General features: G+C 46.0%; 1 protein-coding gene across 2 annotated transcripts in view; it reads right to left on the reverse strand.

The window, feature by feature from the left end:
• The window catches only part of LOC147663157 (mannosyl-oligosaccharide 1,2-alpha-mannosidase IB), a 451075-nt gene that overhangs the window by 320058 nt on the left and 112035 nt on the right, over positions 1-18982 (reverse strand). For both annotated transcript variants that reach the window (XM_086950629.1, XM_086950628.1), the window contains one exon: positions 4621-4873. In XM_086950629.1, the coding sequence (XP_086806755.1) occupies positions 4621-4873 (253 nt within the window). The remainder of the gene's footprint in view (positions 1-4620; positions 4874-18982) is intronic.

The following is an 18982-nucleotide window of genomic DNA, read 5'->3' on the forward strand; positions in this document are numbered from 1 at the left end:
AGGAGAGGGAGGAGAGAAGCGAGAGAGGAAGAGAGAGGAGAGAAGCGAGAGAGGAGAGAAAGAGGGAGGAGAGAAAGAGGGAGGAGAGAAGCGAGAGAGAGAAAGAGGGAGGAGAGAAGAGAGAGAAAGAGAGAGGAGAGGAGAGAGAGAAAGAGAGAGGAGAGAAGCAAAAGAGAGAAAGAGGGAGGCGAGAAGCGAGAAAGACAGGTAGGAGAGAAGCGAGAGAGAGAGAAAGAGGGAGGAGAGAAGCGAGAGAGAGAAAGAGAGGGAGGAAAGAAGCGAGAGAGAAGAGAAGTAAGAGAGAAAGAGGGAGGGAGGAGAGAAGCGAGAGAGAGAAAGAGAGGGAGGAGAGAAGCGAGAGAGAAGGAGAGGGAGGAGAGAAGCGAGAGAGAAGGAGAGGGAGGAGAGAAGCGAGAGAGAAGGAGAGGGAGGAGAGAAGCGAGAGAGGAGAGAAAGAGGGAGGAGAGAAGCGAGAGAGAGAAAGAGGGAGGAGAGAAGAGAGAAAGAGAGAGGAGATGAGAGAGAGAAAGAGAGAGGAGAGAAGCAAAAGAGAGAAAGAGGGAGGCGAGAAGCGAGAAAGACAGGTAGGAGAGAAGTGAGAGAGAAAGAGGGAGGAGAGAGGCGAGAGAGGCGAGAGAGGGGGAGGGAGCGACAGGGATGAGACAGGGAGAGAGAGAAAGAGAGAATGACAGCCAGAGAGAGGGGGGAGAGACAGCCAGAGAGAGAGACAGGGAGAGAGAGACAAAGAGAGAGAGAGAGACAGGGAGAGAGAGAGAGAGAGAGAGAGAGAGAGACACAGGGAGAGAGAGAGAGATAGGGAGAGAGAGAGAGAGATAGAGAGAGAGGAGAGAGAGAGGAGAGAGAGAGGGAGGGAGAGAGGGAGAGGGAGAGGGAGAGAGAGAGAGAGAAAGGGAGAGAAAGAAAGGGAGAGAGAGAGAGTGAGAGAGGGTTGAGGATAGAGGGGAGGGGGAGAAGGAGAGAGGGGAGGGAGAGAAGGAGAGAGAGAGATAGAGAATGACAGTCAGAGAGGGGAAGAGACAGCCAGAGAGAGGGAGAGAGACAGGGAGAGAGAGAGAGGGAGAGAGAGAGAGAGGGACAGAGAGAGAGAGGGACAGAGAGAGAGAGGGACAGAGAGAGAGACAGGGAGAGAGAGAGACAGGGAGAGAGGGAGAGACAGGGAGAGAGGGAGAGACAGAGACAGAGAGAGACACTCAAGATGGAAGAGGCAGCAAGTGAACAATAAGGAAGGGTACCAGGGTTTCTGCTGACTCAGCAGCCCCGGGTCTTGGGGTTCCTTTGATGCTGTCTGCTGGGCCCGGGTTTCGGGGTGCCCTTTAAGCTCCGTCTGCTTGCCCCGGTCTTGAGGCGCCTTTGACGCTGTCTGCTGGGCCCGGGATTTGGAGTGTCCTTTAAGCTCTCCGTTTGCCGGCCCTGTTCTTGGGGTGCCTTTGACGCTACTGTCTTCTGGCCCTATCACTATCTTGGGGTGCCTTTGACGTTACTGTACTGTTACTGTGAAAAGCCTGAACAAGAAATCTCCCGTTCCACCGTAGAGCTTGGACGGGCCAATACACAGGATCCTAGCTCAGCTATCAGGGGGTACATCTCCCATTTAGAGAATCTTGATTAATTCTGTTTTCCTTCTTCCTTTTGTGTGTGTTTCCCCACAGTGTGTGACTACGAAGGATGCCACCCCCCCCTTGACCGATCCTCTGGTATCCCCTAAAACATAGGGTTAGGAGTAGGTTTAGAAATGTAGGAATATAAAAATATGAAATAGCATCTGGTGCTTCCTTTTAAATGTTTAAACTCGACCACACAAACACGTTTGGTCTTGCATACAAGTGGTGTTATGGCATCGTAGCAGTGTGCATGTGTAGGTGTTCTTTCTCACAGTAGTATCTAGAATAGTTTGGACACCTGCTTCCTTCTCTTCCAAATAGTGAAGGAATTTACCGCCCCCAGTGCTGCGTTAGAAATCCTGAATACTCTGGAGTGGACTAATGCAGTGTCTCAGTTCTTTGAAGATAAAATGACCACCATTCATCTCTCCTTTCCCGATCATCACGACCAACTGCAGCTGATTGCTCCGGTCACACCGTATCTAGATTCCCCCCACATCTTGGAGGAGTTCATTGAATGCGACCATGAGATGGTGATGTCAGCCGGTCAAAAAAGTAAGTCAGGGACCCCTATAGATCTCATCCCCCCTAAACTTTTCTCTACACTTGCACCGGTGCTAGTTGGACATCTTACTGTCCTTTTTAATAAGTCTTTTACAGATGCTGATTTTCCGACAATATGGAAAGCCGCTAAAGTCAGGCCTATTTTGAAAAAACCCACGGCTGACCCTAACGTCCTGATAAATTATAGGCCTATATCCCTGCTCCCATACTTCGGGTAAATGCTTGAATCACTCGTGAACAAGCAGCTTGTGAACCACCTCGAAAGCCATGGACTTCTGGATCCTTCACAATCCGGTTTTAAGGCACAGCATAGCACTGAAACCGCATTGGTTGAAGTAGTCGATAACGTCAGACTGGTGCTGGATAAGCGCCGATCAGCCATCCTCGTGCTGCTGGATTTATCGGCAGCATTTGACACCATCTCCCACCATATTCTAATTCATCGGCTGTGGGAGATTGGTGTCAGAGGAAATGCCCTGAACTGGTTTGTTAGTTATCTGTCCAACCGCACTACGACGATCCAAATCGGAGAACATAGTGCACATGAAAGACCTGTCAAGATGGGCGTTCCTCAGGGCTCGATATTGAGCCCAACGCTCTTTAATATCTATATGAGCCCCTTGGCCAATATTATCAGAGACCATGGTTTTGATGTTCTGTCGTATGCTGATGATACGCAGATTCTTGTCACGCTAGATTCTGACTATAATGAAACCAAACAACGTTTCAAAAACGGCCTGGTACAAGTTGAAAAGTGGATGACCATCAATCACCTTCAACTAAATGGCAGTAAGTCAGAGATCATGCTCTTCGGCAAGGCGGCGGAACATTGGACAGATGAATGGTGGCCAACTAATTTGTGCACATGCCCAGTGCCAAAGGATCACACACGCAATCTGGGCTTCTTGTTAGATAACAAATTGTCCACGAATAGCCAAATAAACAGCATAGTTAGCACTTGTTGTGGACTAATGCGATACCTGAGAAAAATCTTTAAGTGGATCCCTGTTCTGGCCCGCAAACCCTTGGTCCAAGGCCTTATAATAAGCAGAATGGATTACGGGAATGCTCTTCTGCTCTCTATAAATGAACACCATCTGAAGAGGCTCCAGGTTCTCCAGAACACAGCAGCCTGGCTGGTTCTTAACCTCCCGAGAAAAACATCCTCCGCTGCCTGTTTAAAGAGCCTACATTGGTTGCCAGTAAAAAAGCGTATCCTTTTCAAAACTCTATGTCTGGTGCATAGACAATTGTATGGAAGGGGTCCTAAATACTGGTCCAAAAAACTCAGATGGTATCAGCCATCAAGAAATCTCAGGTCCAAGAAAGAATTCCTATTAATACCTCAGAGTAAGTACCTCCAGAAATGGTGGCCGAGCATTCTCTTGTTTGGCCCCAGCCGCATGGAACAAAATTCCGCTCCATCTCCGTAACTCCCCTGACTATGGCCGTTTTCGCAAAGGACTAAAGACCTGGGTATTTGCAAATTAATACCATTTTCTGATGTCAGAGTCTGCCGCAGGCACCATGAGACTTCCTGGAAGTGATTTGTGCGCCATATAAATATCCATGACTTGACTTGACTTCTGATAGGAATCCACTAGCCCTGATGAATGCCCCAGACTTACCAGGCTAATTATTGTGGGCAGAAACATGTTGGCAATTTAGGGATGGATTAGGGTCATTATACTCTACGAACTCCATCACTTCATCGGTTTTTAGTGCGCCTCGGGTCCTCATTGATAACCGAGGAACCTGGAGGTATTTTTACTTTAACTGGATCACGCGTTTTGCCCTGTAAGCTATATGTAAGAACTCCGTCCTACCGCCAAGTCTTCGTGGAGGTTGAGTCCGCCCTGGATTGCCATCTTAACAGGGTGGTGAGAGGATGCAGATGATTAAGCATGACACAATATTGTGTGTGTGAGGATGCCGTCCACTAAGGATGGTCTCCCTGGTTTAAAGGGCCGTACGTGACCGGTAGTAGGTAGCATCCGTATCCGATCCCAGGTTTACTCACTTTTATTTCATTCGGCAACCCACTCTTCTTGTTGTTATAACGAATACATGAAATAGGACCTTGTCTGCTCCCACCGCTGAATACCCAAGCAGTCTCCTAATACCCTACATCTGTGGTGTGCCGGACACCAACCAGGATGACCTCCTTGCAGGACGATAACACGAGAGCCTTGCCTGCTCCACGCTCTGATGTGATGAGAAGTCTTTGTTCTTTTTGGGTCCCCGGGGGGAGCCGAGGAGGTTCCTTGTTATTGTGACCCTCTGTTTCTGGGGCGAGACCATGAAGTTTACATCGAGAGGTTCCTGTAGACCTGGCCTAGCACTCGCTAGACCTAGATCAATATGAACCATTCACCATTAGAAAGTGTTTGCCAAAGACAGCACATTTCAGGTGCTGGCAGCGCTCTCTTCATACCTCTTTGATCTTGTCCCGCTTCTCCCGGGTCTCTGGGTCTCCAGGGTCCCCGGTCTTGATCCCCACCAGGTTGGGGGCGGGAGGCAGCAGGACTTTGCTCTCCTTGTTCTTCAGATCCTGTATGACTTTGTTCTTCTCCGTCTGGATCTCCACACGAATCTCCTCCCGAGACTTCTTCAGCTTCTCCTTGGCCTCCTCGAGAACCTTCTCGTGATCGGCCCGGATCTTGTTCCGCAGGCGCTCCTCTTCTTCCCTAAAAGGAAAATGAAACATGGTCAGTCACCTTTTATCACACACAGAACCCTTGAGCTACGCAAACTCTACACAGTATAAAGGATTAAAAACTCAGTGGAGGGAAACACCGATCACCTCAGCGTCAAGAGACCGTGGCCTCCACCTTTGTACTTTCAGAGACCGTGGCCTCCACCTCTGCACATCCGCATCCAGAGACCGTGGCCTCCACCTCTGTACCTCTGTAGGTCAGCGCCCAGAGACCGTGGCCTCCACCTCTGTACGTCAGCGCCCAGAGACCGTGGCCTCCACCTCTGTACGTCAGCGCCCAGAGACCGTGGCCTCCACCTCTGTACGTCAGCGCCCAGAGACCGTGGCCTCCACCTCTGTACGTCAGCGCCCAGAGACCGTGGCCTCCACCTCTGTACGTCAGCGTCCAGAGACCGTGGCCTCCACCTCTGTACGTCATCGCCCAGAGACCGTGGCCTCCACCTCTGTACGTCAGCGTCCAGAGACCGTGGCCTCCACCTCTGTACGTCAGCGTCCAGAGACCGTGGCCTCCACCTCTGTACGTCAGCGTCCAGAGACCGTGGCCTCCACCTCTGTACGTCAGCGTCCAGAGACCGTGGCCTCCACCTCTGTACGTCAGCGTCCAGAGACTATGGCCTCCGTCTCTGTACGTCAGCTTCTAGAGACCGTGGCCTCCACCTCTGTACTTCAGCATCAACAGGCCTTGGCCTCCTCCTCTGTGCGTCCAGGTGGATGGAATTCTCATTCCACCTAAATTCAGAAATACTCTCACCCTGAAACTACTAGACCATGGTTTATCAGCAAGGGGTGGCTTAGTACCTTTTGTAATTGAGGCACACAAATCAAACAAAACAGAGGTATTCTATTCTTGGGTTACATTCCCAGAAGTAGATGCTAGAACACACACATTTCACTCTTACACAGAGGGAGATGCACCAACAGTATATGGTCCTTGCGAGGACATGGAAGTTCCACTCAAGTACCAGGAATATTTTTACTGGTTTAAAGGCGACCTACCCCACTTAAGACACAGAGTAAGATTAGGCCCGCTCAGAGGGGACGGGGCAACATGGCCAATTTTAGCAGCCTACACACCACATCCTGACATTGCTACAATGCCACAACCAAACATACTCATACAACGCAAAGATTTAATTAGAATCTACCGAAACCAGACGCAATTCGTCATGAGGACCCAATGTATTATGTCAAATACAAAACAAGTACGGAGCAAAGCCTGCTCTGAACTTGGGGATGAAGTTATTAAATAACTACGACCAGGTAATAGCCGTAATACTAGCTGATATTAAAGGGAAAGCAGTTTCAGTGGCAATCCGCCAACGCCTAAGGGAGTTCGGTCTGCTGGATCAACAACACGAACTTTCCAAAATAATCGAAACTGCATATGCAGAATTAGGCAGAGACAGTTTGGGTGGGAAAGCTTTAAAACCACAACTGATGGGCAGTCCTGAAAAGGACACTTCTAAGCAGGCACCTGATTTTTCTAAAAAAGAAGTGGGATTATAAAAAACAACAAAACGATACAGAAAAAAAGATCTCAATCCGGAGGTAGATCTCCTCCACAGGAGCCCTTTGAAAAGAGGTATAACCTCAGGAATAGGGATAATATTAGGAAACCTTACAGGTATCAGGACACTGATACACGTTTCTTTCGTTCCTTTCAGGGCTCGACGAAAACCTCAGAGAGATGAGGATGGTCAAAACACAAAGAAGAGCGTACAAAGTCCAGAGACAAGCGGCACGCTCAAGACTATACTTCCAAAAAGAAGACAAGCCAAAATCAAAACCTCAATTTAAGAAAAAGGAAGTTGCAGTTCTGAAGATCAGACATGCTCAGAATACTGAGGACGCAGCTTCTGAACGGGGAATGGGCTCAGACGATGCTAGACAGTGCAGCAGAAGTAACAATAGCTCGCCAGAACTTAAAGACATTTCTGGTGACAGCGGACTTGAATGATTACATCACGGTGGAAACAACAGCCACAAGGGTGAGCATCTGCTCACAGGTTCCATGAAATAACACTCCAAATGGAAGGGGACAAGCCCAGGAAAGTTAAAGGTCTCTTTTGGGAAAATCTGTTATCTGGGTATGACATCCTATTAGCAGAACAAGACTGGGCGCCAGCATTCGTTATGGAGTGCCCTAGGGGGAAAATGTAATTTTTCCAGCATTCTCCAACCTTGTTCCCATACATCTTAACCACATGGCTGCTGTGCATTTTCCCCTCCTGTGCTGCATGAGGGTCATTCCCATTGTTCATGACGAGCTCAGCTCGTCATCAGCACAGCTCCACTGTGCCTCATGACGAGCTGAGCTCGTCATGAGCATCGAAGGGGTTAAATATGCATCTGCACTGGGGTGGGCAGTAGCTCTACCTTCAGCATTGTATAAAAATCATGTAGGGTGGTATGAGGAGGCAACCCACCATATAATCCCGTTAAAGGTTTCACCAAATGCTTAGAGGCAATATCCAATAAAGCAAGAAGCTAAAAAACAGGTCAGGGAGATCTTAGATCAACTTGAATATCATGTGGTGATTGAAAATTGCACCTCACCAATGACCAATCCTTTGTTTCCCGTATCAAAACCGGACAACTCATATCGTCTAGTTTTAGATTACAGACATTCAAACACTTGCACAAAGACATTTGCTGTCCAAAACGCACACAGTGCTGCATTGATGTAATATATTGTGCGGAAAAAATACAAAACAACACTTGATATCTCAAATGGATTTTCTGCCAAAATATAGAGCCTGAAAGCAGGTATTTGACTGCATTCTCAGAGTTAGGGTCCCAGCGAAAATTCTGTCATCTCCCCCAGGGTTATATGAACAGCCAGGGGGTAATGTCAGCAAGAGTTACTCCAAACTTTTAAAGAGGAAGCATTGTCCTATGCGGGTGATATCTATCTAACGGATGATGACTTAAAGAGGCACTTGACCAGGGTGACCACCATTATTATGGGAGTTGACTCTGAGGGCTACAAATGTAACTTTAAAAGATCAAAAATTGCCCACCTCAGCGTCCTGTTCTTTGGATATGAGCTTTCAAGTGAAGGAAAAAGCCTGGCAGCTAACTTTTTAGAAAAGGGTGCGCTGCTCCAACCTCCAAAAACATTAAAAAACATCAATACTGGGATTCCTAAACTTCTGCAGAACTCACATTTTGGATTACGCAGAAAGAGTAAAACCTTCCTACGACTTTATAAATCCTGACTTTTCAGTTAGACATTGGACACCGGAATATTCCAATATCCTACCTTCACTACACAAAGACATGATTGCTTTGAAACACTTAAAGACATGCGTAAACATACGCAACTTGGTGATCCGTGTAATAGTGGGTCAATGCAGGTACACTTACTTAACCTTCTATGAAAGGTTAAACAGTACCAATCGCATAAAAATCACACCTGTACACAAACGCAGAAATGCGTTTCCCTTCAACAGAAAAAATCCTGACAGGAGTTCTGAACGCTGTAGCAAGAAAAAGAGCACTGGCTCTGGGGAAGTGCATAATCGTCGTCACCCCGGTACCAGCCTTAGAGGCTGTTACAAAGGCTAACATTCCAAATGCAAAAGCTTTACATCCGAGATGGATACAAATGGCTAATTCTCCCTCTGCAACGGATGTTGAATATAGGTTTTACTCAAGTCTAAAAAGTAAGCAACAATACTACGTGGCATGTGCTATAGTTAAGGGTCGCATGCAGGATGGGAAGTTCCATCCAAGTTGCACTAAAACGCACTCTCTAGGAGACTGCACGGCTCAGTAGACAGAACTAAAAGCACTAATACTGGAACTTGTAAATACAGGTCACGAATTCCCCACACTAATTCTGTATGATCTTTTTACTGTGTACAGTCGTACAATGAGTACTTACATAATTGGGAACTAAACGGGTTTAAAGATGCGAAAGGTGGCACAATTAAGCATAAAATACTATGGGAAGAGGCAGTAGAGTTAAAAAAGGAACTACCAAGGACTCACGTGATACACACACTGAGTCATCAGTGTGATGGCGTTCACGTTGAAGGGAATTCTAGGCTGATGAAGCCGCAAAGGGGGCTGTACGCACAGCTTCCGTAGCTGCAATCCCTTGCTCTAAAACGAGAATAGACGGTGATATAATGGTGGCTGTATTGCTTCTCGCAAAGGCAGCTCAGCAGTACCTAAAGAATTCCCACTCAAGTACGCCTACAAGTTAGATGCACACAACATTTCATATGCTCAAATGTCTGGAGTGGCGAATAGAGTAATACCAAATATGGATCGCTGGCAAGGGTGAATACTAGCAGCACATCAGTTTTGGCTCTGCGCACACAGGCGTTGCAGCAACTATTTCTTTAATGGAACAGCCCTATTGGTGGCCAGGTCTGACCAAACAAACTAAAGACTACGCCTTGAAATGTGACATCTGCCAACGGATGAAAGGCCTCAGCCATAGCTCGCCCGACATAGACACCATTATTAAAATCAGACAAACCTCTCGCTTGTGTATATTTGGACCACTGCGGCCTCTTACAGTCTGATGGGGCTTACAAGTATATCTTGGTGGCAGTGGATTCACGCTCCAGATTCCTATGGGTTTAGCCTCAGCGCTCGGCTGACGCTCGAACTGTTATGAAAGATTTGCGAGTATTTATAGGGACATACGCAGTTGGCGCGTTACATTCTGACCGTGGCCCGGTGTTTGTGTCTTGGGCTTACAAAGAGGCCATGGAAAGCATGGGCGTAGCACTGCGGTACTCCTCTGTGTACCACCCTGAGGGAAATTTGGTTGTTGAAAGGAAAAACCAGGACTTAAAGCAATCTTTAACAGCGAGGGTATTAGGCAAGGGCGGTAGTTGGGTCAATCACTTATATGGGGTACGGAGAGCCCTTACTAACCAGCCAAGAAGTTCTCTAGGGGGTGTCACTCATATGACGTTCTATTTGGGATGAGAATGTGGGTACCTGATCTTGATTGTGAAGGCGCAGTAGCGGATGGGAAACCATTTGATATCCATGATCGTTTGGCTGTTTTACAGGAGCTAAATGATTCTAGGACAAGACAAAGTAACGTCCGTACAAAACAGACCGCCACTGGGGAAGTCAAGGCAGTAACAGCAAGACCTGTCTGGATCCTAAAAGTCAGGGATCTGGTCAGAGAAAAAATACCAGACAAGAAAGAATTCGGGCCATCCTATAGAAATCCTGTACTGGTCCTAGCTGTACAAGTAACAAGAACTGTGCTGCTCCCGCCTCTTGCTAGAAAAAAAGAAGAAAAGATTTGTTTCAATTGACTTAGTGAAACCACACTATGTGGCCAATACCGAACAGTAGGCCTTGTGGACTCCACAGTAGCAGACGCCCTCCTCTAGCTACAATCCAAGACGTTTAAACAGAAAGAATCATCACGTTGCAAGAGCCTCCTGTATGGACTGAGCAACAATGCTATGGAGCTCGTTCCTCTTGAACCCGAACTTCAAAATCAAAATCAAAATAACAACCAGGTTGCAACTAGACCTAATACAGATGTCTACATCAACATGCCTCGACGAGAGCAAAATGCAATTTCAACAAATCCCTATGCAATTCCAACAATTGATCAAACTATTTCTAGCTAGTTCGTGAACTTTGATACGTTTTCCTTGGATCCAAGAGAACCGGAAAAGACGCCAGCCCAACAATCACACAAGCAATGGATAAAAAAACTTTCTTCACTTTCTTCAAAAGACATATCTGGTATCGCCTTGGGTAGAACTCTGGGTAATTACTGGGATACTGTTTTTTCTTTTCTGGCTAGGCTTAGTTATAACTTTTACCATGCTTATTAAAGGAAAATACCTTCAGCAAAGCACAGGTTAACCTGATTTTGAAGCAACATCAGTCATCACATCGTGAACAAAGAGACTTGTCATCAGTGAACATTACAGCAGTTCCTATACCAGACGGTATAGTTTGGGACTAGGCTGATTTCGATCTATTCGGCCCAACCGAACTTTTTACAAATATCTCATGTATTTAAAATTTCATTAAGTAATACCATTACCTTTTCTGATGATTGGGACACTGAAACTGTTAATAACATGCTGTCTGATTTAGATAAAAACTGCTGCATTTTAGAATACTGGAATGTTATAAGGTAATTCAGACTATGACACTTTGTACTGTTACCAACATTGTCAGCACAAATCTATTTCACCTAGAAATGTTTTTGAGTACCATCAATGGGAACATTGCTGTACACCACCAAAAAGTAGCTCGCAAATGTGTGCACAAAAATGTTAAAATTTTTCAGGGTTTAACACCACTGACCCGACCGTATATTATTATAAGGTTACACCGACATTGGCACTGAAAATTATGCTGACTAACACCAAACAGATTCACTCTGCTTCCTTTATTTCCCAATTGTCTGTACAGGGTTTTGACCCATGGAAGGACACAATTGACTTAAAATCAGTCTGGGGATCTAGGGACTGGCAAGTCCAGGGAACGGAAGCGCTATTCAGAGCACGCCTCATTCACCAGCAGATGATATTTCAAAACAAAACCGTGCAACAGACATCCTGTCTTGGATTAGCCAAGATAAAGGACATTAACACACCTTGGTTTCTTACGGGGTGGCAAAATTTAACTGCAAAGGAAGGGCCTACAGTAGATGACATTTTACAGTACAATAGAACAGACCTAAATTGGAAAGAATGGGTGGTTTGGCCCTTAGACACGAACATATGTCATAATACATTCTTGGTTATCACCGAAGTATACAATATGCACAAGCCAAACCCATGCTATGCAGAGAACACCCAGGGGTAGGAATAGCCTACTATGTTGTGAAGTTGTGCATTGATTGGCTAGAAACCTCAACACTCACAGAAGTGAATTAACACTTAACTTTACTCACACAAGATATGGATATTAGCGGTTTTTAGATCTCGCCTACGCAGTTCCCATGCGCTGATTAAGATGGGACCTCATGTAATCAACTCTCTTTTTTGGCCAAAAACGTGCATGCGTTGCATTGCTTTCAATGGCAACTTGTGCACGTTTGGCGATTCCCTTGCGGGAGCCAGCTTGAAACCATCTGTTTGTAATTAACTTACAAACAGAGGGTGCCCTTGGCTCGCTCCCGCAAGGTAAACGCTCTGCGAATCTCGCTCATTCGTTAAACTATGAAACTGAGCGAGGCGCCGCTTCACGGACACCGCGCTCGGTTTATTTATATATTTCTTAACTTTAGCACTAAGCGCAGCGCCCGCTTCAAGGACACCGCGCTCAGTGTTGAAGTCAAGAAATATATAAAGAAAACGAGCGCGGTGTCTGTGAAGCGGCGCCGTGCTCAGTTTTAAACGTAAGCATTTTAAATGCAATCGGACCAATTACATTGCAAATGCTGGTTTCGCTTACAGTGGATGTCCAGTGATTCCATTGGGGGATGGGTGAACATCGGAGCTGAAGGTTGCACGCATGTGTGATGGCATGTCGCACAAATATTTTCGCTGGCAACCCCCCCCCTCCCCCCGCCCCCTCCCCCCAGCAGATGAGCCTGCTCAGCGCCATGGCCTGCCTCCTTCTCTTGTTCTGCTTACCAAATAGTTTCCTGTTCATTGGTGACGATTGCTGGTTGACTGGGCCTAAGCGCGTGGGCAGCAGGAGGTGAGGACCTGAGTAATTAAGCCCTGCAGCCTCACAAATTAAAGCAGAGAAAAACAGGGCTGCCGTGGCCGCAGGAGAGTGCGTGCGTGCCACACATGGAGATCAGCTGTGTGGCTGGGGACGCAGGATAGGCAGACACAGTGAGCAGCAAACAAGCAGGCCAGCAAGTCAGCTCACCGTTGCAGGCACACAGCAGGAGGCGCTCCACACCAGACACCGCTTCATGTCCTCGGCGGGCGGTATCTAGAGGAGCGCAGGCACCAGTTGACGACAGTCGTTGCAGGTGAGAATGAATGTGGGTCACCAAAACAGGACCACCCACATCGGCAGTTATCTCGTTCAAGGAATTTAAATTGGTGTAGTACACCAGCACTGGTAGACAGACATGTGGGCCACAAGTAGTTGATGTATACCAACACAGGGACACTGAGCTTACTTGGGATGGATCTGACCCCGGATTTCCGGTCTTGATTCCCTTAATTTCTTTTTCCTCTTCCGCCTGCCCCCCCCATGAGTTGTACCACCAAGAGGTGGTTTAAGGGTGCTGACGGGGCACACCCCTTGTGCTTCAGTGTAGTGGTACAAACCCTTCAAACATAACACCTGGGTTGCTAAAGTGTCTGTCACGCCCCCTGGCTGAAGACAGGTGCTAGAAATTCTCATGAATCAAAGTACCAAATAGGGGTGCAACCAAAAAAACGTGTGCAGTGCTTGGCTCCTGCCTGTGCCTTTTAAAGACACTTAGCACAGAGCACCTACTCTCACAACTTGGGGCTTAACCCCCCTGTGGCGGTCACGACACGGGGTGGGCAGCTGCACTTGTAGGCTTGGAGGTCAAACACATTCTCTTGTTCTGTAATTAATCTCTCAGACGCTGGCGGCAGCAGCAACTCCTGGCGCGCAGGAAGGAAATTGAAATGAAACATCCTGCCAGAGCCTGCCCTGACCGGGACCTGACCTCCAGCCACAACCAAACCAAAACCAAGTGCAAAGGCAGACCGTGATGGTGAAAGCTAGAAAGCTGCTTTCCGCGAGCCCACACGCCATTAGATGGGATCTGCACGCAGATGCTTTGGCCTGTTTCTGTGACCCCAACTGAACTTTTTCTCATCAGTGTCTGCCGTCCATCATTTGGGCCGCAAATTCAATTATACTTGTGTATCAGTTTAGTTCATGAGTTAGGCTGCCTGACTGATAACTTTTATTATATTCATGAAAAACAGTGCAAGCCTGACTGGTGGTCAGTAGCACTCACACAGCAGACAGGCTCTATCTATGTTTGATTTCCTCCCTCCTGAAGCGCTAAAAAAAAAAAAAGAACTTTTGTGGCTGCCGCCGATGTCCTAGGAAGGTTCAACATCCCTTAATAGACACAGGCTGCTCAAAGCTTCAAAACAGTTATCTGGCAACCTGTCGTTTGCAGGGATTTCCAGTTAATTGTATGTCTACTCTCCAGGTTCCCATGTGAGAGAGCCGAGACCAAGTGATCCATGGTGCCCTGCACTGATAATTCTTCAGTGTCACAAATAAAATAATATTTAATCGGTTGGAAATGTGTTGTTTTTAGAGTCAATACGTATTTTACCAGGTAATAGGAACGATTCGGTACACAGTTGAGTCATTTCACGCAGGCCTTTCACTATTGTGATCCAAGCATGAATCTTTGGGGGCAGTTTTATATAGAGCTAATTTGGGGATTAAGTAATTTGCCCAGGAACACGGAATGTCTTGAGCCAACTCCTTGAATCTGGCTTCGCTCCCCAGATCCAAAATCAACACCTCAGGCCATAACGCCACATCCTCTTCCCATGCTCGTTTTAATTTGGAAACTCACATTTCGCTCTATCGAAGCATCTCTATAGCGATCTGCAGAATTGTGTACTACTGCACAGGTCTGCAGACCGCCCACACTTTCCCCTGCTTACCCTAACGTTCCTTGTAGAAGGAGGTTTCGCACCCATGGCCCTGCAAGTGCACTTCATTAATGCCCTGTTGGCAGGGCTTCCGTAATTAAGACATACATTGAAGCGTCCCCTATATTCGTGTCCTGGACATTACAAGTGAAAAAAATTGTCATTTTCGTAACAGTGTGTAAAAGCAGGGCCGGACTGGGAACCAAAACCAGCCCTGGCAAAGTGCTCAGCCAGCCCCCTGTGGGGTTGGGGCTGCCGCTAATGCTGTTTGCCAGGGCCTGTTTCGTTACAGCGACCGATATTGCATCTATGCTGCAAACACAGCCCTGTAACAAAATCGGCCCCAGGGGTTCAAAACCAGTCCCCAAACCTGACAGCCCACCGGGGAAATGCCCGGTGCCCGCTACGGCCAGTCCGGCTGGTGATGTTATTAATGTTGAAGTTGAAGTTGAAGTTTAGTTTATTATGCATAGTTAATTAAAACCTTTGCAGTGTGTATTACAAAATTCTTAAAACATCATTCTTTAAAACCATTGAAATAGATCATAAAAATTAGGAAATTTACACAGAGGTGTATTAATGGTTTGTTTCCCACGATTTACATAATGTTGCAAGTGTCTCTGTCGACTAATGATTTCCTTTTCCCAGATGTGTTCCTGTAGTTTTGGTTTTCTTGCAACATATCTTGATTTTTTGGGATAGCGCATATTAGAGGCGGAGTCACCTCTAGGTGTCTGGGGAGGTCAGAATGTGGTGAGTGTTCATGAAGGGGCACAACTGAGAGCTCTGGAGTTTAGATTAAGGGCAGTTCCAGTTCCTAACATAGCCGGTCATAAAGGTGCGCTGACTAAAAGTTTATCCAACCATTTGCTTCTCTACAGAGTACACAGAGCGGTGGTCGCCTAGATGGTCTTCGTATTTGCATCTTTATGGGAAAGTGTATGGAGGAGCTATGCCGTCGCGGAAATAGGGATAGCACGAAAGGAAAAGTAAGTGCAGTGTATATGTTTAGAAAGTTGATTTTGCAGTTGAGGAGATAAAAGGAGGTACATGCAATGTAGAGGGTAAAAAGACAGCAATGTAAAGGAAAGAGATGAAGCGTGATACATGCAGGTGTAGACATTTCAGAAAGAGCTGTGCCAAGAAAGAGGGTCCAAGCGACTAAGAGAGACATTGCAGTGGAAAGTGATGTGAAGAATGTGAGTTGCTGTTCATTTATCTGATATTGAATGAAAACAAGTCAGAGCTAACAGGCATTGGTAAATCTGAAAAGTCTGTTTTTTTTAGATGTTTGTTGCTGGGTGATGTATTTGGAAGGACGAACGGAAAACACAGAGAGGTGGAACATAGTAGCAAGGAGTATGCTTTCAGTCCAGGATTCTAGGTCACATTTGGGGTATTCCATACGTAGTATTCTTAATGACTTTCCTTGGCGATGCCGGTTTGGAGACACCTCCCCGTTTTTTTCATTTCACTTAAAGCGCTGCCTGCAGGACTCCTGCTATACTGCTATTCAACCTACACAGCTTTTCCTGTACATTAAAGTGTCTGCATCGGCAAAAGGATGCACAATGCACACCCTCTTGTTTTGTAGCTGACCCTTCTATTTCTGCGTTAGCACTCCTCATTTCTGCCTCACAGTATTAAGCTTATCCCATCACTGACAATCACACTGCTCAGCCAGTCTACACAAACCTTCTTTTACGCATCCTTTCTGAGACTACAGACTACTGTCAGAATGAATCTCTAAGTCGAGCCACAGTGGTACTATGGAGGTTTGGGAAATACCTTTGGTTTAGGCGACTATAACTCTGCCTCCCATTTCTTTTTATCTCTCTTGAAGTCCAAAACTGCTTTGTAAAGTAGAATATATCCGGAGGAAATTGAAACTAAGATCAGGAATGCGGCCCTCATTCCAACATACTACCCTTCGGCTTTTTAGATTAATATTCACCTCTCCAGAATACTCTTAGTCTCTGTCCGTGGAGGGCCTGTATGTGAATCCAATCGTATCCGCAACAGCATGTAAATCCTATTGCGTTTTAAATATTATGGAATTTGTGCAAAAATTCACAGTTTTACCATCATTTATTTTGATTTTCTTCCTGCAGCCATGAAGATACTTACCTATTTCAACAGCGCCCCTCAGCCCTGCTTTTGTAACTATTTGACTATAGCAAAGTGCACCAGGAAAAGGTCCATATCCAGTATAAATATCAAATCATCTTCTTTATTAGCATAGACCAATATAAAAGTTAAAATACAGCCAAAGCGTTTCGTTCCATACGCCCCTGGAACTTCATCAGGGCTGCAATCAATCACATAAAAACAAGCATTGGCATAGCCAATAGGTCACTCCTTTGGGACCTTATAAATGTTTAGACAGGCAACGGTTGATGTTGTTGCACCAAGGATATTGTGCTGTATAACTAAATACTTTTAAGGTCTCAAAAGCGAGACCTATTGACTATGCAAATGCTTGTTTACTAGGTCCCAGAAAGACACGTCAGATACGTTTCATATATGCTGTCACTCACGCTGCCTACAATGAAATCTGGAAAATATCCCAACAAGAGGCCGCAGAGAGAATACGGGAAATAGACTGTATTAACTTAGAAAGATCATTAACTATGGCAGACAATGGGTTAACAAATTTGTCCTCCAGGATATATTCCTTAGGCAACATTGTATGTTCTGCGATAGACATACTAGAACAAGATTTGGCCATATTACAACACGGGCAATCTCAATTACGTTCTATCATGTTATTAAGCTGGACGCTACCATTTTTGCATGCAGGCTATGTGCCTTGGCATTTTATAAACAGTACCTCTCTGTTTTCTGAATATAATTAAACAGACAAACCGGTTGAAATGGCACAAAGGGGAGCTAAATATACAACGCAGCGTACTGAAAAACTGGACAGACTCCCATTTACAGTAGCGGAAGCTCCGTATACTGAGTGGCTACTCCATGGCCACATAACTCCACCGGTCACTCATTTTCTGTTTCAATATTGCCGTGAGCAAAGGCAGGCGGGCAAATATGAAAAGATGGGTAAGGAATACATTAAGGAATCTTGGGATTTACCATATAGATTTCAATGCCGGAGTAGGGATCGAGAAGTGTTTCTAAGTGGTACAAACTGCAGGAACGCTTTGAGCAGTTCTCTCATGTGCCAGGACATTTCATTGCACGGAGCATGTAATGGTTCTGTAGCAAATTTGTCTTGCCACATGAAAGGGACTCCAGCTGCCATGATTACACCGGTTTTCGAGCTGCTCTTGAATGGGAGTTACTTGATGCTGAGCGTTCGTTCAAGGTTGCTCTGGTATGCCTCCGGGCATTGCCTGTCTGGTCACTGTGAACTCTAGGGTTACTTGCTGTATGCAAGTAGTGTTTCCCCCATAAAGTACAGTCAGGGAGGTGCCGTTATGGCCTTCGTTGAATGTTTCTTTTATACAATTTGATACTTTGAGCAGACAGGAAGCGAAGCTTTTACAGCAAACTGTACCCTTAACCTCCGCTTCAGAGACCTTTGATCTTCAAATCGTAAGGATCTCGACTGAGATACAGGCCCCGATATGTACAAACTGCCCCATTCATTTAACAGAAATGGTGGGTCATATCTTTATTATGTCTGATACGAGTGGTATTGTACACCTATTTAAGACCACAGGGTCAGGATTTATTAGCACCTTACAGACAATCCTCAGAGTTATTCCAAACTTCATACATTCCATATTTGGAAGCATTTTTGGAGATCTACCTCTGATCCTGCTGTTAATAGCGGGAATCCTGATTGTCATTTATCTGCTAAGCAATAGACGGCCCAATCTCCAACAAGATGGCAAAAGCGCTCCTGGAGAGGAGATACCATGAACGCATGGTACATCATTTGGGTACACCTCACCTTCGGGAACTGAGCGCCTCTTGGTTCCTATCGTTTAGACCAGTCTGCATCTTACCTGTTCTTCAATACCTGTTTTGCAATGACATATGCGTGTTGGACCTCTATCTGACACTTGCAACGAACACGCCTGCAGACCTGAATAGCAGGCAGGAACCCTTTAGGTCTCATGCTCGGCAATGTCCACAGCGTACTCCTATACTGATGAATGCATTCCTCGAGAACCCGTAGCTTCAGCTCCACCACTGGCACCACTAGTACCCAGGTATCGATTACAGCACCAGCTGCCTCTACACCAGCTATTGGCAGTACTGAATATCATCATTGCTCCATTGACTTACTCTGCGAGGTGTTACAAGGACTATCCCCTGCAGCGGCAACCAACGATGATATTGTGTCTCCCAGCCAGGACGTTTAATCTATTATTGGCTCATCGTGTGCTGGGAAAGAATTCAGATTGTCCTTTTGTCTAAACTTAACTACATTTGGAACATTTCCTAAAAATGTACACTTTCTCGCTGAAAAGCATGGTCTTTTTACGCTTGTAGGAATTCAACTTATATAAAAAAACTTAATTAGGACTGTGGCTTCAGGGACAATTCCAAACAAC

The sequence above is a fragment of the Lissotriton vulgaris genome, unplaced genomic scaffold (genome assembly GCF_964263255.1).
Source record: "Lissotriton vulgaris unplaced genomic scaffold, aLisVul1.2 SCAFFOLD_542, whole genome shotgun sequence".
NCBI lineage: Eukaryota > Metazoa > Chordata > Amphibia > Caudata > Salamandridae > Lissotriton > Lissotriton vulgaris.